Source organism: Callithrix jacchus, chromosome 9 (genome assembly GCF_049354715.1).
Source record: "Callithrix jacchus isolate 240 chromosome 9, calJac240_pri, whole genome shotgun sequence".
NCBI classification, from domain to species: domain Eukaryota; kingdom Metazoa; phylum Chordata; class Mammalia; order Primates; family Cebidae; genus Callithrix; species Callithrix jacchus.
In genome coordinates, this window is record NC_133510.1 from 96,628,950 (window position 1) to 96,643,158 (window position 14,209).

The following is a 14,209-nucleotide window of genomic DNA, read 5'->3' on the forward strand; positions in this document are numbered from 1 at the left end:
AGTATCCTTCCCAGCACCAAAGTCTTATTGATTGATTATCTTCCGACTATACAAACCAGTTCCAATAAAGAGAGTCCCAGCCACGTGTAGTGGCTCACACTTGTAATCCTAACACTTTGGGAAGCCGAGGTGGGAGGATCACTTGAGCCTGGGAGTTTGAGACCAGCCTGAGCAATAAAGGGAGACCCTGTCTCTACAAAAAGTACAAAAATTAGCCAAGTATTGTGGTGCACACCTGTGGTCCCAGCAACTAGGGAGGCTGAGGTGGGAAAATTGCTTGAGCCCAGGAGTTTGAGGTTGGAATGAGCCTAGATTGTGCCACTGTATTCCAGCATGGGTAACAGAGACAGTGTCTCAAAAAAAAAGAAGTGTCATGCAATGCTGCTGATGGCTGACTTTTATCTCTCAGGAGTACCTTAATAAAGACCTTCCACCACCCCTTGGAACAAGTCCTCTCACCTGAGGTCAACAGACCCCTGGGGATTTATAGTTAGAGTTGTGGTGCACACCTGTGGTTTCAGCAACTAGGGAGGCTGAGGTGGCATCTGCTCTGCTCCTCTCCCTCTTCCTTTGTCTACCAGTGAGTGTCCTCCATTATGGGGATGGAGCAAGAAGTACACTGTAAAAGGGACTTGTGCTGAGAAGCACCAGCGGAAAAGTAGGACATGCTCATTAAAGTGGAAGGCAGCTCTCTTCTTCCCCTTCTCAATTCTGCATTCTGCTCTCTCCCTTAAATGCCCCCACACCCAACCCCCAAACTCTTGAGAATGCCCAAATCCAACCAGATCAGGAAAAAATAAACTCACTGACTCCTGAATTGAGAAGCCCAAGTGTGGTTTATTTTCAGGCATGTGGGATTCAAGCACTCAGGAATTTCTCCTTCTCAGCCTCAGCTCTGCTTTCTTCTCTGTTGCCTTTGTTCTTTGCCAGGCTCCCTCTAAGTGGTGGAAAAGTTGACCTGCATGGTAATTACCACTCATCATTTCAGAAGGGGAGAGCCTGCTTTTCTTGTAGCAGCTCCGTCAAATCCTGAAAAGAAAAATAATCTTGTTGGTTCTACTGGACTTGTGATACTGGACAAACCTCTATATCCAAGAGCTCGAGGCACTCCCATTGGCTCACCTGGGTCACCCACTCTTCAATGAGTGCATCCCAGGATCACAGGGAGTCTCTAGGGTGCTGTGTGTGTGGTGGAGGTAGGGAGATGGCAAACTCAAAAAGGAAGAGATGGTGGACACTTAAAGCCTACCTTCTGCCCATAGGTGTGTCAGACACAATTGCCAAAGGCCATCCTATTGTTCCCCTCTCCCCCAAACAAACACTGAAAAACCCTCCTGACAATTTGGCAGCAGCTCAGTGTGGAGCATTTGTCAATTCCAGTATTAGAATGTCTGCACTGCAAAACCAGAAATGTCCAGTTCTGGTTTGGCACACAGAGAAGATTTTCAAGCCTTGGCAACTCCTCAGTGCAGGCAGTGGAGGAAATGCTCCAGCTTTGTGAAAATCTTCTTTTCCTCCTCATGGAGAAAAACTGTTCATCACTGCAGCCATGAACCTGCCTACTAAACAGATATGGTCTGAAAATCCAGGGACAAATGGAATCACTTTGGATACCCATAAATTTTAAAGCCAAAGGGGTGCTCCAGGGAACCAACTACATGAAGTTCTCTGGAAGGCACAGGACGGGAGGTTTAGTGGGGGTGAAGTTGATCATTGAATTTTACATAAGCAAATGTAAGCCAATCTTATCCATAGAGGGAAAAATCCAAACTTACTGAGATTAAGAGGATGATAGTTGAAATAACGGCTAATTGTTATTAATTGCTAAGTTCCAAAGCGCCTTTCATACTTTTCATAGATTATCTCGCTTAATTCTCACAACAGCCCTGTAAGGTAGCTACCATGATCGTCTCCATAAAAGGCTATATAATTTGCCAAAAATCACATATGTAGCAAGTGGTGGCAGAGTGAGGATTCATACCTGGGCAGCTTACCTTTAAAGCCATGGTGCTAATGCGCTCATTCATTCATCCATCCATCCATTCAATGATTATATTGGATCCCTACTGCATGGTAGGAACTATTCAAGGTGCTAAAGTACAGCTGTGAACAATGCAAGTACAAATCCATGAAGCAGAGCTAGGAAGAAAGATAGTGAGTTGGAGAAAGAAGACATAAACTAGGTTAGATGGTGATCACGATTAAGGAAAAAACTAGAGCAGAGAGGAGAGAAAAATGTGCAGGGGGAGGGTCAATTCGGAGTCAGGGAACAGGCAAAGTCTCACGAAAAAAGTGGCATTAAATAAATATTTGAGAAAGTGAGGGAGCAAACCTTGCAGCTATCTAAAAGAAGATCATGAAAGGTAGAGGAGACAGTAAATACAAAGAGACTGAAGCAGGGGCAAGGCTAATCAGTTCTAGAATTAGCAAGGAGTCCAGTGTAACTTGAACAGAGTGATCAAGGAACAGAGCAGGAGGAAATGAGGTCAGAGAGGTAAATAGAACCTGGTCTTGTAGGACCTTGCGTAGGACCTTGCAAGTGGCTATTAGGATTCTTTTTTTTTTTTTTTTTTTTTGAGACAGAGTCTCCCTCTGCCACCCAGGCTGGAGAGTACAGGGGCTCCATCTGGGCTCACTGCAATCTCCACCTCCCGGGTTCAAGCGATTTACCTGCCTCAGCCTCCCAAGTAGCTGGGATTACAGGCTCATGCCATCACGCCCGGCTAATTTTTGTATTTTTAGTAGAGACAGGGTTTCACAATGTTGGCTAGGCTGGTCTCGAACTCCTGACCGCAAGTGAATCACCTGCCTTGGCCTCCCAAAGTGCTGGGGGATTACAAGTGTGAGCCACTGCACCTGGCTAAGATTTTTTTTTGAGACGGCCTGGCTCTGTTCCCTAGGATGGAGTACAGAGGCACAATCTTGGCTCACTGCAACCTCCACCTCTCAGGTTTAAGTCATTCTCCTGCCTCAGCCTCCTTTGTAGCTGGGATTACAGGCGCACACCACCACACCTCGCTAATTTTTGTATTTTTAGTAGAGATAGGGTCCTTACTATGCTGGCCAGGCTGGTCTTGAACTCCCGACCTCAAATGATCCACCCACCTTGATCTCCCAAAGAGCTGGGATTACAGGTATGAGCCACCATGCCCAGCCTCCAGCCAGGATTCTTTTAATCAAGTGTGACGCAGCCATCAGGGTTGGAGCATTCTAGAAAGAGGGAAGAAGAGCATGTGCCGAGGCAACAGGAGCACATAAAAAAGGAGTTCCTGGAAGATTTGTTTCAACCCACAACCAAATAGATATTAAATTTACTTTATACAAATGTTAGGGCCGGAGCACATTGAGAGGCTGAGGCGGGAGCATCTGTTGAGCCCAGGAGTTCAAGACCAGCCTGGCCAATAGGGTGAAAACCCATCATTACTAAAAATACAAAAATTAGCCGGGCGTGATGGCTGGCACCTGAAATCCCAGCTACTCCGGAGGCTGAGGCAGGAGAATCACTCGAACTCAGGAGGCCAAGGCTGCAGTGAGCTGAGATCACCCCACTGAACTCCAGCCTGGGTGGTAAAGCAAGACTCGGTCCAGTCCCCTTCTCTTCCCCTGCAACCCAATTTTTGGAATAAATACCTTTTTATTTAAGCTAAAGTGTGGGTACACCCTTCTTCTAGGATTCTCCACCAAAGAAAAAGAAGCCATATTAGGATAATTTAGAGGGGAGTTAACCCTAGTAGACATAGTGTTTCTTAAAGGCTTGGGGCCTTAGACTGTACACAGGCTTCACATGGAATCTGACTGTTCATTTATCCCAGTCCCTCACCCAGAACCGGAGTCTAGCCCTTCATGTTATAAAAAGGGCCAGAGGTCCAAAGAGAGTAAGTGCCTTGTGCAAAATTCTTCAACTACCTCGTAGAGGACTTTAGGGTTCAGTTAGCTCCGCCCATACTATCAAAGGCTCTTTCTAAAAAACGAAACATGATTACGTGCACACGGCCCCAGATTTAACAAAGCTCTTTGTTAGCTGGGAAATGCCCCCCTCCCCGACTCACCAACTTATGTGCATAGAGTTACCTACTGAATTGCAGGAAAATTACTGAAAAAACTACTGGTCCCCGGCTCCAGACCCCAAGGTTAGGAGCTGGTTCACGTTTCCTCCCAGAGCCGGCAGGGGGGGCACCAGGCAAGGTTTGGAAGCCGCACCTCCCTCCCACCCCTCCCACTTCCTCGCCCAACTTCCCACAGCCACGGCTTCATCTAAAAGTGGCCATTGACCTTTCAAGCTTTTGAGCAGTGATGCAATAGAATAGTATTTCAAAGAAAAATGTTTATCGAAATTTTGGATCCGGTTTTCCTGTGATTGTTAATTTTTTTTTTAAGTAGGTCACATTTCAAGTAGGTCACACTTCGGGGGTGGGTGCGCAGACAAGGAGATGAGTTTCCATTAAGGCCAGGTGGCCTCCAACGAGGTGGGAGGTGAGAATCCCAGGTAAGGTAGAGGTGCCAGGAACCTTCGGAATTCCCGGCCCTGGGGCGCCAGCCCTGCAGGGAATGGCAGAAACGCTCTCCTGACTGCGAGAACGGAGGCCCGTCACCCAGCCCCTTACCGGCGCGCAGGTAAGGGCGCCCCCTTGGCAGTCGGCGCAGGTGAGCGGGGCGGGCCGCCGGGTCTACCGGAGACGTTACAGCGGAGGAAAGGAGGAAGGGAGGAGCTGGGTGGGTGCGGATCACTACCAGCCGGGGCGCCAGGGGGAGGGGACTAAGGACGGCCGGCGCCACTTAAGGAGGCGCTGCTCTCCTGCTCTCTGCCTTCCAGGACCGCATCAAGGGGACCGCCGCCGGTCCCCGGCCGTGAGCACCGGGCCAAGCAGGAGGTCCCGGTGCCATCAGTGTGTCTTAGAGACAGAGAGGCCAGTTTCCGAGGACCCACGGTCGCTCCTGCACCCACCCCCCAAATGAGCGGCCAGGAGGGTCGCGTCAAGGGGGCGCCTTCGGACTGTTTAGAGAAGCCCATCCCCCGTGGCAGGCCGGACGACTATACTTCCCTGAACCCCAGCTCTCAGCTGGCCCGGGTAGGGGGCAGGCTCCGGCCGCCGAAACGGGGTTGGCTGTGGCCGGGGACTTTTCCACTTTGCCCCGGAGCACCGCGGGGTGTGGGGCCAGAGGCCCGCAGACTCCGGCGTGCACACCGCCCACCCTGCACCAGAGCGCTCTCAGCCGGTCTTTCCTAAAGCCTCTGTATTGCGCCCGCGCCTCTTTAAAGAGGCAGCGGGGCCCGCGGTCACGTGAGGCCGATTCCTGGAAAGTTCCTGGAAAGCGGCCTCCGCAGCAGCCGGGTGGGGCGTGAGGAGAACGCCGGCTGGGGAGGGAGGCGTGGAGCGAGGGAGGCGCGTCGGGCTGGGAAGTCGCGCGCACTGGCAGCTCCTGGGACCGACGTTTAACTCTTGCCAAGTCTTGTCGCCGCCGTTGCGGCTGGCGGGTCTTGGGCTTCCCCTGAAGCATGAGCCCTCTCGCCCGCAGCCACCCTCACCCCGTGGGCCGCGGACAGTGCGCTCCGGTGCCCCGGGCGCACCGCCTTAGGATCCCCCCTGCCCGCAGCTCGGGAGCCCGCGGCAGGTACTGGTGGAGGGGGGGCCTGAAGGCTCCGCCCCGAGGAGAATTGCCGGGGAGGGCGGCGGGGCGCGGCCGCGTGCGCTGGGGAGCAGCGGGCAGTGCGAGCGGCGGTCGGCCTGGGCTTCTGCAGCTCGGAGCGCGGGGGAGAGAGTCTGAGCCGCGGCTCTGCCCGGCGGCCTGGCGTTACTGCCAGCTTTCTCCGGTCCCTTCTCGGCGTCTGGAAGTGTCTGGAGTTTCTTTTTTTAAATTTTCCCTAAACTGCCATTCAAATTAATAATCCTTCTAATAACCTGATCTCCCGCTCCTCCCCACCGGCCTGCTTCCCGCCCTCGCTCCTTCCTCCCCCTCTCCTTCCCACCTCCCGGGTCGCAGCCGGAGGGAAACCCGGCTACAGTCCCAGGGTGGGGGTGTCCCAGCCCGGAGGGGGCGTCGCCGTGCGGTGGGGGAGGGGGTCGCGGCAATGATCCTCCGGGCTTTTGTGTGCCCTCTGAGCGCAGAACTAGGGCCGCCGCCGCCGAGCGCGGGGCTGGTCGCATCCCCGGGCATCTCGTTCCCAAATTAAACGTTAACGGGGGAAACAAGGGCAGACGCCCCTCCTCTCCCGGGCCCCTCCCGGCTCCCCCCTCCCCATGTCCACTGAGGAAGCTGCCTGGCGCAGAGGCGGCGGCGGCGGCTGCGGCGAAAGTCGAGGTAAGAGCGCCGCGTTGGTGGTTTGCACTTCCCGCAGCGCTCGCTACCGCCCGTTCGGCCCCCGCCTCGGCTCGGAGCTCTGCGAGGGCTGCGCGCTCGGGCCGATTCCTCGACAGCGCCGGCGGCTGCGAGAGCTGCCGCTGCCATCCTACTCCGGGAACCACCGCCGCGGCGCCCCCACCTCCGCCCAAGCGGGCACCGGGAAGTGGGGGGAGGGGATCGAGGAGCCTCCCGGGCAGGGATGCGGCAGTTCCCCCACCTCTGCACCCAGGGTTTGTGCCTCGGTGTTCCCCCGGTGCTTTAGGGCAGAGAACCAAGTTTGTGTGGGTGCTTCTTCCCGGAGGCCTTCGGGCTGCCCAGGTGTGAGACGGGAATGCCAATTTGGGGAAGGTCTCCTGCTCTTTAAAATTTTCTCGACTTGTCCTTGACGAGGGCCTATTCCCACTAGATCTGCAGGTGACTATTTGCCCTTCCTAGGCCACTAGTCTTTGATTTCAGGGAGTGGCCCTGGGCGGGAAGACATCCTGTTCACCCTTATCCTGACCTCCGCCCCCCACCTCCTTAGCCAACTTTGTGTCTTGGATCCTGCTCTCTTTATCCTTTCTTTAGAGCTGGGCCAGGGCGCTAACTGGACTTGGGGTTAAACGGTGCAGGAACGTAGAGGCGGAGGAGTCCCTGGGATTTTCCACGTCTATTTCCCCACCCCCACCTAGCCGCAGGGGTCCAGTTTGGACTGACCCAACCTCCCGCTTTCTCTTTGTAGGCAATCAGTGGGTGACCGCGTCTGCGAGGGACTTTGTCATCCGTCCTCTGGGACCTGGGGAGAAAGAACCCCATCCCTTCCCTCTCTGTCACCATTTCGGACACCCCGGAGGGACTCCTTTTGGGATTCGCACTGACTTCCAGGAAAGACGCGAACGCTTCTCTGACCCCAGCTCGGGCGACCACCTGTCTTTGCCGCGGTGACCCTTCTCCCATGACCCTGCGGTGCCTCGAGCCCTCCGGGAATGGCGGAGAAGGGACGCGGAGTCAGTGGGGGACCGCGGGGTCGGCGGAGGAGCCATCCCCGGAGGCGGCGCGTCTGGCGAAGGCCCTGCGAGAGCTCGGTCAGACAGGTAGGGAGCCGACCAGCCGCGACACGTGCGGGAGGGGGCGCCTCCCCAAAGACGCAGCTAGGAAGCGGGCCGAGGTGGGAAGCTAAGAGTAACAGGGAAATACGTTGCCTTGCTTCCAGTCTTCGCTCCAGGGTGGGGGACCGCGGAGAGCATGCTTGCAGGGTCCTGGGTCCTTGGGAATGTGTAAGGAAAGTGGTTCTCCAGGGACTCAGGCCTGGCGGAGCACAGAGCTCGGAAGGGGCTTCTTGGAACTAGCTTCTTAGCACTCTGGAAGCTTTATTATTTTCCGCAGCGGCTCAGGGTTAGGCGGCTCGGGCTCGAACCCCAGCCGGGGAAAGCGTCCAGCGCCTCCCTTTGCGCGGGGTGCAATCAGCAAGTGGGCGCCACGGGCCCCGCAGGCCCCGCGGCATCCGGCTCCCGGGCGGAGCTGCCACTGCAGCCCAGGATCTTGGCGGCCAAGTTCAGGGACTGACACCGCCGCAAGGGCGGCTGCCTGGGCGTGGAGAACAGGCTGCAAAGCCCCCGCCGAGCGCGGCTTTCAGGGTCAGCGCGCCCAGGGGACTGCAGGTTTCAAGTGCAGTCACGCAATTTGCGCGGCACGCTGTCCTCTCTCAGCATCTGTAAAAAGAAAAAAAAAAAGGTAAAGTATCTGGCAAATCATTCGGGCTTTTCAGATCCGTATCCTAAAAGCTTACAGTTGTGGCACAGTTGAAATTTTGGTAGCAACATGGGGAGGGAGAGGGAAAAACTCCCTCGCCTGCGATTGCGGTCTCTCAGTCTTTCCCTGTGGGACTCGGGCTTTCCCTCCCAGGGGAGGCACCGGCGGATTGCAAGTATCCTGGTAATGGTGGGGGTGTGGGGAGCACAGATGTTCAGATTTCTTAAATATAAACGATCTTTGAGCCTCCTTAGAAAGCAGCATGGGCCGGGAATATGGTGCAGACAAATGAAATCAAGAATGCAGGGGAGACCAATGGTTGTGATTGGATTTGGATTAGGGCAAATCCAAAAGAGTTTAGGGAAGATTGTACATTTGAAGTAGTAATTATCATTTGAGACTTCCCATTTCTCAGTGACTGATAAGGTAGTCATAAAGCAGCGAACAGTAGCTATTGTACTAGAGCTGTGCTTTTACAACAAGTACACAGAGGGCTTTCTACAGAGCAGGCTGTTCACAGCAGACTCTGCAGATTCTTTTTTTGGGGGAGGCACCAACCATCCAAAAAAGTTCCTTCTGTTTTTATTCCAGCTGAATTACAGGAGCTGGAGTTTTCACTTTTTAAAAGGCATGGCTTTTATTTCTAACTTCTGATGTATTTCTAATTTACTTACATCTTTATTTTACTGACAGAGTTAAAAGTATCATGCTTCATCAGCCAGTGTGGCATGCTGCAAATGTTCTTTTGGTTCATTAGAAGAACATTTTAAGAAGAGCTTCTGAAAGTTATTTTTTACAAAAGAAAGAAAGAAAACTGGCTTGCCGTTTGTGTTCGTAAAATGGACCAAAATTTTTATTAAATTCCTACCGAAAGTATTTGTGGTGGCCCTTGGTAAACTGTCACTCACACATCTTTGTTTTTTAGAGCTAAAAAATTATTGCCAATTACTTGCTCTGTTCTAAAAATTATTATAATAACTGTTTTACCCTCTTTTCTTTTTCTTTTGAACAAAACCCCAGGATGGTACTGGGGAAGTATGACTGTTAATGAAGCCAAAGAGAAATTAAAAGAGGCACCAGAAGGAACTTTCTTGATTAGAGATAGCTCGCATTCAGACTACCTACTAACAATATCTGTTAAAACATCAGCTGGACCAACTAATCTTCGAATCGAATACCAAGACGGGAAATTCAGATTGGACTCTATCGTATGTGTCAAGTCCAAGCTTAAACAGTTTGACAGTGTGGTTCATCTGATCGACTACTATGTTCAGATGTGCAAGGATAAGCGGACAGGTCCAGAAGCCCCCCGGAACGGCACTGTTCACCTTTATCTGACCAAACCTCTCTACACGTCAGCACCATCTCTGCAGCATCTCTGTAGGCTCACCATTAACAAATGTACTGGTGCCATCTGGGGATTGCCTTTACCAACAAGACTAAAAGATTACTTGGAAGAATATAAATTCCAGGTATAAGTGTTTCTCTTTTTTTAAACATGTCTCACACAGAGTTATCTCCGAATGCAGCTATGTAAAAGAGAACCAAAACTTGAGTGCTCTGGATAACTATATGGAATGCTTTCTAAGAACGGCTGAAGCTAATCTAATTTAAATGCGTGTAAGAGGTAGCTAGGTGTTTAAAGTTCCTCCAAATACATTACCTGAGTGATGCTTCCCTTCCTAAGGCTGACCAAGACCAGTAGATCTTTTTAGATTAAAAATAAAATGTCCCATGTAAAGGCCCCAGGCGCGTTTTATCAGAATGCCTTGCCTTCTTAGGTTCCTTTCTGTTAGGTCAAAGGTCTAGGCTCCAGTAGGAGAGAAAGAGCTCCTCAGAGGAATACTGAAGAAGTTGGAGGAACCAAGCTGATACAGGCTTCACTGCAATTTGATGTGCCTGCTGATCAGAGTCTCTTTTGGGCATTTTATATTTTGCATTCTGATGTACCTAGTTTTGTTAAACAGATTATATGTGTATTTATCCCACTTTATGCAATTAACCAAATCAACCAAAAAAAGTGACCATGAAGTCCTGTATTTGTCTTTTTACTACATGTATGAACTCTCCTGTGAATGAGTACTGTAGTAATCCATTTTAAGGGAGCCTTATTTGAAATATTTCAAACTGGTGCAAATGGAAAAGACTTTCTCTTTTCCTTTAAGGCTAAAGACAAGAATGTCATGCTATACAGGTGCAACTCAATCCCTGTTAATAAAAACCAATGTAGGTATAGGCACTTCACCCTTTGAAATAGCTGTGTCCCAACCTGTTGCCATTGATTTTTTGGAAATGGCTTTAGAAATTTCCAGGTTGTCCTTGAATTGTCTAACCATGGACATAAACAGTTGTCTCCCTTCTACTGTGTAGAATATTTTGACTTAATTTTCTTCCAGATACAGGGGGATACCTGCCTGTTTTTCAAAGTGTTTATTTACTGCTGTTACTATTTGATTAGAATGTATTAAATAAAAAAACCTGATTTCTACAAGTTGCACTTAATTACTTTGAGTTCTAGAGAACGTACACTTGCATGGTAATAGAGGATTGCCATCAAAACTTATGTCAAGTGAAATAAGCCAAATATTCCATAAGAGGTAGAACATTACTTGCCCTTCTCTAAAGTTATCGGCTGCACTTGCCCCGTTGGCAATTTAGAAAGCATGGTTTAGAGACTGCAGGAATTGCCAAGTGGCCTGGTCTTTTACAATTTGAATAGGCGTAACACTGATGTCCTCTGTGTTCCCAAAAACATGGTTTAGAAATTACAAACATTATGACATGGCCAGTTGAGCAGGCATAATACTAAAGAAAAATACAGTTTTGTGGCCACTTGTTTTTTGCTATGTAGTCTGTGTAACTGTTATAAATGTACCATCTTTTCTGGAGTCCAGACATTATTCATTTCCCTGCCTTTAAAAATTTGCTGCATAGCTACAATACCATGGTGTGTCACCAGAAAGGTGGACCCTGTGTGAATGAGAAACTTCAGTTATAAATTACAATAAAACCTGCTTACCGAATATCTTACCTTATTTTCATGAAGAAGTTGAAAAATGGTTTTGTGCCTGGCAGGAAACATACTATGGATATCCAAGCAGCAGAGCCAAATGCAAAAGATTGCTTGGTGTGCCTTAGGAAGAGTTTATCTGTGGCCTAAAACTTAAAGAAAAGCTAGACTTTCAGGGTCGGATCTGTGATGGGGCCATGACGATTTCATTAGGATGTTTAGGATCTGGGCTTCATTCACCCTTTTTCTCCCACTGACAACATCTGTTTAGTGTTCAATGTTTGATTTTTCTGGCAAAACTTCTACATGATCAGTGCCAAGGGGCTTTGTGGAATTTCTTAAAGGTCTTTTGCATTTCTATTGTCATTGTTTTGAACACTCTATTTCTCAGTTACCAGGACCTGGGGAGGCAGCTATGGGGCATGAGTACCGGTGAAATTGGAAAGAGTTCTGAGTTATTGCTCGCAAGTGACTAATTATGAGAAAGCTGGAGGATGACACAAACACCTCTGGAGTGCGCCAGGAAACCTATTGCCTTATGTTTCAATCTTCTGTATTCCAAATAAGTCGCTAAACATCAGAGACAATTATTTTTCATTTTGTTTTTTATGATGACTGACATCATTTATTTAGGGAGTTTATTGTGAGCCAGGTTCTTACTCAGCACTTGTATTATCTCATTTAATTTTCCCAAGAATGAAATGCGCAAAGTACAATGATAATAGGAGGTTCACCTCCTGATTTGTGAGTCAAGAGGCATTCCAGGAATATCCTAGCTTTTTTTTTTTCCTGGAAAGGAATTGGGAAGAGCGAATTGCTGCTAAAAATTTCTACATTGATCCAGACAAACAAGTTAGAGCAGGCCGTAAAAAGAACGCTTGGTCTTTTTATTGCTGTTTCAACCAGATCACTGGAAAAAGTATAGATACTTTAATTAGCACTGAGCTCTGGGGGATTCTAGTCAGCCTGGCCCAGCCGTGTTTTTTCCCTGAACACACCTGAAAAGGGAGCTCATAATGACTGCTGTGCAGGTGGGTGGGGAGGCGGTTTCCCGTTTTACTTAGTGGCTGGTCATGCCAGATACCAATTATTGGTAGCCCCATTTTATACACGGTGGAACAAAAAATACGCTTGTCTAAATTATCCTCAGCAAAACCTGGAAAAATATCCAGTGTTTTTTCTCAATGCAGAGCACTTTAGGGCATTAGTGAGGATATTTAATATTATTGTTGTTGTTGAAGAACATGGTATACAGAACTTAAATAACCCCAAACTCTGAAAGTATTTTGACCTAAGTTTCTGTTCTGGGCAGAGATGAGGCAGTGCAGCTTTTCATGACCATCAACAGTGAGCAGCGGTGATTGCTTTTTAGGGACTTGGAAATTTTCTGTAACTTTGGATAGTGGAGAAAAAGGCAGTTTAGCTTATGAGCTGAGAGGTCTTTTTCGTGTGTCAGTAGGAAGGTCTTGACTTCATAATAATTATGTAATCCAAATAGGTAACAGAATGGGACAGTTGTTTGAGAGTGTTTATTTTCTTGGGAAGGACTTTCTCTGCTTTTAGAAAATTGTACCCTGTTAGGAGAGTAAGAGACAGAGACATCATCGTCATCACATAATCCAAGGGATGGAATGTCCTGAGATCGGGCCATGCCCTTCTCGGTTGTGAGTTTAGGCACAGGGTAGGCGGGGTTTGAGCGGCTGTGGTTAGGTCTAACAGCTGGGCTGCAGTCTCTGTCTCTAAGTGCCCCTTCCTACCCTTTAGAGCAAAACAATGTTCTTGTACGCCTTTCATTTACTTTAGAATCTTCTGTATTCTCCTTTCCCAGTTTTTTTAATTTCCTAGAATTTTAAAGCTTGAAGCCACTTTTCAGATCATGTATTTCATAGATTTTATGGAAGACTTTCGGATCCAGAGGGGCTGGGAGATTTGCATGCACACACACACACACACACACACACACACCTCAGCCAATCAATGACAGAGTCAGGATTCAAACGCAGATATTTTAGTCTTACGATTACTATTTGTAAAAGTTGCACACACCTACCCTTTGTTAAAATTGCCCAGACTCTTTGCTCTCCTGCAAACCCTACAGTTCTCTTAACATCATATTTTTCTTCTGCTGGGATTCAGAAGCCAGGCCTGTGGAATACCCTGTGGGCTAATTCCAGTTCTTGGCCTCCTCTACCTGATTTTGAAGTCTGCCTCTGCTGGGTTTCATGATGTCTTGATCCACGTTCATTTTTTTTTTGTTAATTTTAACTCCTTAACATTTCTAATCTATTTGCTGTTTTAAAATCCAAAACCTCCCATCCATGTTGTTTGATGATCTCATTTCTACCTCCACCAGATGTGACTCACACCCAGCCACAATGCCCAGTCGACTGCCCACCCTCCCATCCTTACCAGCAGGACCCATTTTTGCTTTTGCCCACTCATGGACATAGTGGCATAGTTAATTCCTGCCTTACTTTCTCTCGTTTCTATCATAAAATTGCCCTCGACTCATCTAACATCATAGCCCTTCCGGCGTGATACTCCAGTGAAACAGGATAATTATACTCTCCTTGAGTTGGGTAATTGAATGATTTAGAATACCTTAAGATTAAATCTCTTTGTATCTCTCTCTGGTTTCATTCAGGTTGTGAAGCAAGTAGCCAGCCCCAAATGCCACACTTTTGTTATGGGCGTTTTTTAAAATCGACTTATTTTTTAAGTATGGCGGCTTCCTTTTTCAGCGTTAAGTTGACCTTCATTTGCACGGAATGAAAAATGCCCTTCATTCCTTTGCTTCTGCTGTACGTCTATATGTCTATACTTAAGAATGAGTCTGTGAGACTTCTGTTTCATTTTTTCATATGCATGGTTCTGATATTCTCATCTTCACAAATTTTTGATTTTCCTAACTTTTCCTCTGCGTGGCTTGAGTTCAGATAACTATTACTAAGGCAATAAAGGTAACAGCTATTGTTAGAGTGGCCTCTAAAAGTCCTGGAGTCTCCAGTGTCTGAAGTCATGGAGCAGAGCTGGCATTCTTTCTACCTCTCCCCAAGCTTTGTCAGCAAGGGAGGCTGGATCAGCTAAGTGCCACAGAGAATAGGGCTTACTTCAATAAACATGTAT

The 14,209-nt window shown here is 48.6% G+C and overlaps 2 protein-coding genes across 13 annotated transcripts; one reads left to right on the plus strand and one right to left on the minus strand.

Annotated features, from left to right (window-relative positions):
* Nucleotides 1-817: 817 nt before the first annotated feature.
* On the minus strand, nucleotides 818-8,272 carry LOC128928593 (uncharacterized). Of its 6 annotated transcripts, none has more exons than XM_078337071.1 (4): nucleotides 8,111-8,272; nucleotides 4,605-8,033; nucleotides 1,995-2,139; nucleotides 818-1,029 (listed from the first exon to the last, which is right to left on the minus strand). In XM_078337071.1, the coding sequence occupies exon 2, from the start codon at nucleotides 5,497-5,499 to the stop codon at nucleotides 4,975-4,977; it is 525 nt and encodes a 174-aa protein (XP_078193197.1). In that variant the 5' UTR covers nucleotides 5,500-8,033; nucleotides 8,111-8,272; the 3' UTR covers nucleotides 818-1,029; nucleotides 1,995-2,139; nucleotides 4,605-4,974. The 6 variants fall into 6 exon arrangements, with proteins under 6 accessions (XP_078193197.1, XP_078193199.1, XP_078193198.1 ...); XM_078337073.1 differs by adding an exon at nucleotides 3,106-3,210 and having other exon boundaries at nucleotides 1,995-2,103; nucleotides 4,605-8,272; XM_078337072.1 differs by adding an exon at nucleotides 3,106-3,210 and having other exon boundaries at nucleotides 4,605-8,272.
* On the plus strand, nucleotides 4,400-10,561 carry SOCS2 (suppressor of cytokine signaling 2). 7 transcript variants are annotated; one of them, XM_078337068.1, is made up of 4 exons: nucleotides 4,400-4,614; nucleotides 4,814-5,069; nucleotides 7,064-7,415; nucleotides 9,094-10,561. In XM_078337068.1, the coding sequence occupies exons 3-4, from the start codon at nucleotides 7,277-7,279 to the stop codon at nucleotides 9,549-9,551; spliced, it is 597 nt and encodes a 198-aa protein (XP_078193194.1). In that variant the 5' UTR covers nucleotides 4,400-4,614; nucleotides 4,814-5,069; nucleotides 7,064-7,276; the 3' UTR covers nucleotides 9,552-10,561. The 7 variants fall into 7 exon arrangements, with proteins under 7 accessions (XP_078193194.1, XP_009002617.1, XP_017831768.1 ...); XM_009004369.5 differs by lacking the exon at nucleotides 4,814-5,069; XM_017976279.4 differs by lacking the exon at nucleotides 4,400-4,614 and having other exon boundaries at nucleotides 4,805-5,069.
* Nucleotides 10,562-14,209: the final 3,648 nt, after the last annotated feature.